The 7568-nt window shown below is 33.2% G+C and overlaps 1 protein-coding gene across 1 annotated transcript; it reads left to right on the forward strand.

The window, feature by feature from the left end:
• The first annotated feature begins 1312 nt into the window (after positions 1 to 1312).
• Positions 1313 to 4750, forward strand: LOC146888921 (elongation factor Tu, mitochondrial-like). The gene is made up of 9 exons (XM_085666733.1): positions 1313 to 1494; positions 1608 to 1683; positions 1760 to 1852; positions 1938 to 2012; positions 2456 to 2560; positions 2664 to 2754; positions 2876 to 3081; positions 3834 to 3917; positions 4685 to 4750. The coding sequence occupies exons 1-9, from the start codon at positions 1313 to 1315 to the stop codon at positions 4748 to 4750; spliced, it is 978 nt and encodes a 325-aa protein (XP_085522859.1).
• The last annotated feature ends 2818 nt before the right edge of the window (positions 4751 to 7568 follow it).

Genomic DNA, 7568 nt, shown 5'->3' on the forward strand with positions numbered 1-7568 from the left:
TTATATCAAGTTTTAATTTGTAATTTAATAACTTATAATATTTTTGTTGATATTGATATTTATTACATATTTTTTGTATCATACATATTAATATGTATGATAAGAAAATATACAATAAAAATTAACATCAACAAAAATATTATAAATTATTAAATCTTGAAGTCTACCAAAATAATAGTGCAAAAATATGAGCACTTAAGTTTTGTAGGAACATGTCTAAAACTAAATCTTAGAAGTACAAGATAGAGATTGTCCATCATCAAGCAACTTCCCATCATTAAATTTTTCTTTTTTCTTTCACCATGATATTTCCATCAACCAATGGAGAGTTTAAAATAGAAATTGAATCATCCAATCAACCATTAGGCTCCCTTCAATTGAAGTCAAAGTATACTAATAAAGATTGATAAGGAGTAAAAGATGCAAAAAGAACATTGTCCTTTAAAAGTTTCTTAAAAAACAAATTTAATTGAAAAGTATCACAACATTAAAATCGAAAATATTTTATTGCTTACAAAAGAGCAACAATACGTAACTATTTTATATGATTTCATTGACAAAAGCAAATGATTTTAAGCAAAGAAACAATTATATACATTCGTTTAAAAATTCAAAAGAGGAAATACCGACTAAAAGTATAAAACTCCTATCTATACATTCGTTTAAAAAATAAGAAAAGAAAATTAGAGTTGACTCAAAATGAAAAAAGTTGAATATAAAGCATCTATACTAAACAAACAAGTAAAACCTATATTACATTGAATATAAATAACAGTGCTTAATTACATAAATTATCTTTTAATTTATTTATTCATTTTATTTATACTTATCACAGGTTAATGCATTTTAATAAAAAAAATAAAATAAAGAGAAAAATGGTCAGTTTTTGAACCAGAATAACCCTATCCTAATATATAATTTTTTCTACCTCGAACAGAATTATTTCTCATAAAGTATACCTAAAATTTACCAAAAGATACCATTTAACTAAATAAGTTAAACCAGACACGAATTAATACATTTATCTAAAACTTTAAATTAAGTCAATAAGATAAAAATCACTTCAAATATTTTCTGTCGGAGCAAGAAGAAGAAAACATTTGTAACAGAAAAAAAGAAGTATGTATGTGCTCCGAAACATTATGAGAGTGCTCGAATTGGGCCGCACGAATATGACGGGTCGGTGTCGGGCGCCCATTCTAAAACCCTCGCTCTTCGCACTCACTGCTCTTCGCTTTTGTCTTCCTTCTCCTAAAACCCTCGCCTCTGTACTCCATAGTTAGGGATTTTCATTCTCCTCATCACTTCTTCAATGGCCACTCTTCTTCTCAGACACTCCTCTTCCACTTCTCGCCGCCTCTTCCCCTTAGCCTCTCAAATCCACTCTTCCGTATCTCGTTCTCCTCTCTCTACTCCCAATGACTCCACCTCCACCTCCTTCTATTCTTTCAATTCCAATCCATGGTGGAGATCCATGGCAACTGTCATCAGAACGTAACACTCTCGCTTTCTCTTTTTCGTCGCAAAATTTAAAATATACAAGTAACAATAATCGTTATTAGTATGTCTTTTACTTGTTTTGTTCATCTTAGTGTTTGACTTTGCAGGAACCCTCACGTTAATGTCGGAACTATTGGACACGTGGATCATGGGAAGACCACGCTAACTGCGGCAATCACCAAGGTCTTGATTCACTCTTTGTTTAAATGTTTGTTGAGGTGGATGTTTTGGTGTTTATTACTCAATTAGGTTTGATCAGGTGCTTGCAGATGAAGGGAAGGCTAAGGTTGTGGCCTTTGATGAAATTGACAAGGCTCCTGAAGAGAAGAAGAGAGGAATCACCATTGCAACGGTATGGAATCGCACTCTTTTGGTCTTGCAATCAATTGTGTTGTTTTCTGTTGATATGTATGCTTGCTCTATATTTCGGTTTTCAGGCTCATGTGGAGTATGAGACTGCAAAACGACATTATGCGCATGTGGACTGCCCTGGACACGCGGATTATGTTAAAGTAAGCTTTCGAATTTGGTTTAGTTTCTCTAAGAATGTTTTTTTTTATTGGAGTTATCAATTGCCTAACGGAAGCTGGGTGGCTAAGTTGTGGCGAACAAATTTAAGCAATTTTACCTTGTATAATAGTTAATTGTGGAATTTAGCATATTTTGGTGCTTGTGTAGCCTGACCTTCTTTTCAAAATGAGATGGAAAATTTATGCTAGGAATTTGGAAGTAGATTAGTTTGTAACAAAATATATTTTATAGGTATTGATTACACTGTATATTGGCAACAGCTGCATTTGTCAGATTCCTATTTTCCATGAATGCTGGTGGGTTTAACATTCCAGCTTGCCTTGATGTACTTACTAGATGGTTTATCTAATGGTTTTATTTAGTTTAAATAACAAATTAATTCTTGTTCACTGTATGCTTTATAATTGTCTGTTTTTTTTTTCAGAATATGATTACGGGAGCTGCCCAGATGGATGGTGGTATACTTGTTGTATCTGCACCTGATGGACCAATGCCTCAAACCAAGGAGCACATTCTTCTTGCTCGCCAAGTAGGTATTCTACTGATGTGGTTTGTATATATATACCTAGAACGTCTACACCTTTCTCCTTACTTCTAGATTGACATATTTTATCTTTAAATGTATTATGCAGGTTGGTGTGCCATCTCTTGTTTGCTTTCTAAATAAAGTTGATGTTGTTGATGATCCAGAGTTGTTAGAGCTTGTAGAAATGGAGTTACGTGGTAGGGTGTTTCTCTAAGGCTTCTCTTCTCTTGTCCATGCTCAGAAAATGAATAAACCTGCTTAAGTTTCTGTAATCTTTGTGTTTGCTAAAATGTGTTTTTATGATAATGTTTTTTGCAGAGCTACTGAGCTTCTACAAGTTCCCTGGGGATGAAATCCCGATCATTAGAGGTTCAGCGTTGTCTGCTTTACAGGGTACAAATGACGAGATTGGAAGACAGGCCATTCTAAAATTAATGGATGTTGTAGATGCATACATTCCTGACCCTGTTCGCCAACTTGACAAGCCCTTCCTAATGCCAATTGAAGATGTGTTCTCAATTCAGGTAAAAGGACCTGAACTTTATTTTTTGGGTTAATTTTTGAAGAAAGCAGATTCATTGAAGTAAAGATGGCCTCAGTTATAAAATTGTTACAATTTGTAATGTAAGTCTTGTGTTTTTATCATGTTCTATCACTTTCCGTCTGCTCCAGTATAAACACCGTTTAGGTAACGACACTGTTTAAGAAGTACTATTTACTACTATTCTGTTTACGTTAAAATTGCTTTAAATTCCTTATATGCTCCTTCAGTTCACTCAAACTACAGCAATTATTGATGTGCTTAACATCATAAGCAGATGGGATTATGAACACTGGAGCATATGTGGAATAGATGTTTATAATACCGGTCATCTTTGTAACTGTGGTCACTTTAACAAATTCTTTCTTGTTCTTCTAAATCTCTAGTTAGGTGAAGGATAAAATTTCAAAATCTTAAATTTCAAATTCTTAATTCGGTCTAGGGTTTTTGAAGAATAAAAAAGGAAAGGAGGTAGCATTTGTTACGGCCTTGCTCTTTGTAATGATATGACGCAGTGGTAATTTAAATCTTAACATAGTGCTTTAAAAACTGTTGTCTCATATAATTGTTTTTTTTTTCCTTAAAGAGAATATCAAAATTTCTATTTTCAACACTTAGTTCTCTCAAAATCTGCATTTGTTTCATTACATATATTGGATTGTATGGACATAAATAAATATTGGGGCAATGGTTTCCATCATTTCAGCTGCTTTATATTTTTCATTTGTGATGAAGGGACGTGGAACAGTTGCCACTGGTCGTGTTGAACAAGGCGTCATTAAAGTCGGTGAAGAAGTAGAGGTGTTGGGTCTAATGCAGGTATGTATGTTCATTGAGTCATTTCCTATATATAGCTGCCCTCTGATCCTTCCTGTTAATAAACTGATATTAATTATTCTTTCAATAAAAACACTACAGATTAATCAAAAACCTTTCATTAAAGACAAAACATCAATGTATATTAATTTCTTACAAACAAACAATAAACCAGTCGAAATTATTCCCCCCAAATAAACATTTCACATTTACTGTGCTTGAAATAGAAAAAAATGTAAAGTATAATAATGCTTGCATGGCTTAGGATCTTATTTTCATGCAGTATATATAACAGAATATTGGATGGACCCACATGTCAAATCACTCTCTTTGAGGTTCCCTGGTTTATCAATGGTCACCGTCTGTTGAAGGAACCATGCTTCCTCATGCTTGATGTACTTCTCAACTTCTTCTTCGAACTCTTGATAAAATTCGAAAACTGGTCGTTTAGGTTATCCCTAGCATTAGCCTCGTCATCATCTCGTAGTGGTACAGGTGTAACGTTGCTCTGCTCCCGACCGATGTGGGACACGGTTCTAAGTTTACCCTTGGCACGTCGAATGAAACTGTTGAAAGTTTCACGTTATCAAGTGAGGTGTTATCTGAGTTCGCCGCACGACCATGTTGTCCCTTCCAAGCGCGTGTGGTCTCTACTGCTAGATTAGCAGCACGCCACCTCATCCTTGGATCATATCCAGCGTCACTTGAAGCAACTCTTGTTGCCTTTCCATGAACCTTTGAACATGATGAGTTCCTGTTCCATGATGCAGGTTTGTTTGAAAAGTGTTCGATGCAAGGTATATGGTTTCTCGACAAACTTGGTTAAGCTCAAATGATTATAAGTTGAGTTGGTGTAACTTGTTTTATAGTGTGTTATGAGGGTGTAAATGGAAGATTATGAACTAAAATAAGAAAGAAATAGTGACATGTTTTGAGTAGGTATGTGTATGAGGACTAATTGTTTTTCGTAGGAGCTATCCAGTTAAGATTCTGAACAGCGATTAAGAAGAGCTTTTTCTAATTTTCCACGGAATATAATGGTGTCAAACTCCAAAACAACCAAGTACTGATGTATATACAGTAACATTGAACCATGGCCAAAGTTGACGGCTTAGTCCTAATCTTCTCAAGGAAATAAAATAAAAGGAAGAGATTTTCTTTAAGTACTTGATAATTCTATGGTTAGTATTGTATACTGCTGTTTTAATTATCTGTTATTATCATAATAAAAAGCAAAAAAAATAAACATAAACATTTATCTCTTTCATCAAAAATCAGTATCTTCCTCTCCCACCCTCACAAACATGAGAGTTTTCCATGGAGCAGCTAGATGGTATCAGATTTCAAGAGGACCCTTCTTCAGAATTGGCGAAATAAACAAAAGTTTCAGTTGCAGCTTGCAAGAATCACGTCATTCCCATATATATAAGATGCTTATGTGGTTATGGGTAATTATTATTCGTGTGTCTTTATGTGGAAATTAAACAACTTATCGCACTTGTTGAATTTTAAATTACGATCAGAGAGTCAGAATGTAAGTGGCTCCTACCATACCAAACATTAAAACGAATATGTTTCTGGAATTTTATTTTTGCATGTTCATGGTGTAGTGTATCAACCGTAGTTAAATTTATCTCAATCTAACGTTGCTGGTTGAGTATTGCTTCCACATTTATCTCAGTTAATAGATAGTTTAACGTTGTCATGTTCTTTCACAAAAGACAGAAAGAGAGGGGGGGAAAGCGAGTCCAAGTCATGCATCTCGAAAGAAACAAAGTTCTAATTTTCAACTCACGCCAAAGATTTCTTCTTTCTTATACCATTTACTCTTCCCGGTTCCACCGCTGATTTATGTCACTACCACCATCTTTTAGAAAACAAACCATTATGTACCAAACTTGACACTTCTAGAACCAGTTATTTTGACTCAAATTCAAAATACTGGACCAGCTTTTATGATTCCCGTAAGTGTTTTTTTAAGGTGGGACGGTTGTTATTAGAGAGAACTTTGACTACACTAAGGTTCGAAACTACTTTATTACACCTAACAATCACATGCAAGAACTTATCTGCTTTTTCATAATGGTAATGGGGTTTTGAATTTACCACCATTAATAAAAGACTTGAAAATTAGTTCACTATGTAACCAAGTAGAGTTAACAATAAACTATACTTTGAAATGGCGTATTTTAGAGACTAGAAGAAAAAAAATTTCTAACGAATGTTACTGTATTATAGTTAATGGGCTCCCTATATTTAGAGAAGTAATATTTTTTTTTTATTATTATATTAAATTTATAATTTTAGAATTTATAATTAGTTGGTCATTTAATAAATTATTAAAGAATATATTATGTTTAAAGTATTACTTCTCTGAATAATTATTTTATTCATTTGATTTATTATTAAACTGATTTACCGTAAAAATAAAAATATATTTCAACTCTAACCTTTAATATCTAATAAATTATTATTTTAGTTCTTAAATACTATTATTAGTTTTTTAAATTTAAAATCTTCATACAAATCTCTAAAATGCTCGAATTCTATATTGAATCGATTTAACCCATGGTATGTATTTCTAAAGATTATTTTTAAAATTATTTGATTTTTAAAATAAATAGATAATTATTTCTTTTAATGTGTGTCCTTATACACATATGTTGTCTATTGTAATATTTATCTATTATAATATAACAACCCTGCAGAAGAGTGATACAAAATATCATGAGACGGACCTTCAAAGATAATGCATCAAAATTAATATACAAAATATGAACTCTTCTTTGATTGTTTTCAGGTTTAGCTGTTTAGTCAGGAAATCATAAGACGGGGCTGGAGGGCCACTGCAAGGTGACAAGATGAAACTGTCACAGCAAAGAATGGTCCATCTTGTAAGGGAAAGAGATTGTAAGAAGATTTGTTGCAGCTGCAGTTGAAGGGATTATATTTTGGCATTTTTTAGCTTAGTTCAAATACTACCAAATATATTCCAGTGATAAACAAGTGAAAGCAGTGATGCATACCTTTAGTCCCTCATTGAAAAGCCATTAAAAAAAAGCAGTCTTAAACGTTGACAATAAAGCAGCATAATAATGTCTCAATGGTTTCAACTTTAGAGTACCACCTAAGATTTACTAATGCAACCCACGTTCTTCTTGATTTTTTCTCTCTTAATAGTAGAAGGTGGAAGGGAGTAAAAGGAAACTCGATATCAATCCTACTTAGGCACATACAAATTTGACTAATCAAATTAACTTACATAATTCACAACATAGAAACAGTCTAATTAGTGCTCGGCGATTTAAAAGCTAAACAAGGGTGCTGGAAGATGAATACAGGCTAATTTTACAATTCAACATTGGAGCATATTCCAGCTGGGGAACAAGTCAACAAGATCAAGAAAAGTATACTCTGCATACCTCTTTAAAGGAGCAGTCAAAGTGGATTGCTTATTTTCGTGTGGATCTTCCAAGGTTCTTATGACCACCAAATTACCATGGGAAAGAAAGATGCATAATCAATAAACAGATACAATAAACGAGCCATCTTCATTACTACAATGAGACATTCCATGGTTATGCACAACACTATCTAAATAATTTCAGTATTAGAACCCTGTGGAAGAGTGAAAAAACAGAATTGAAGGTATGG

This window comes from Vigna unguiculata, chromosome 1 (assembly GCF_037176805.1).
Source record: "Vigna unguiculata cultivar grain cowpea cultivar isolate G323 ecotype 2 chromosome 1, ASM3717680v1, whole genome shotgun sequence".
NCBI classification, from domain to species: domain Eukaryota; kingdom Viridiplantae; phylum Streptophyta; class Magnoliopsida; order Fabales; family Fabaceae; genus Vigna; species Vigna unguiculata.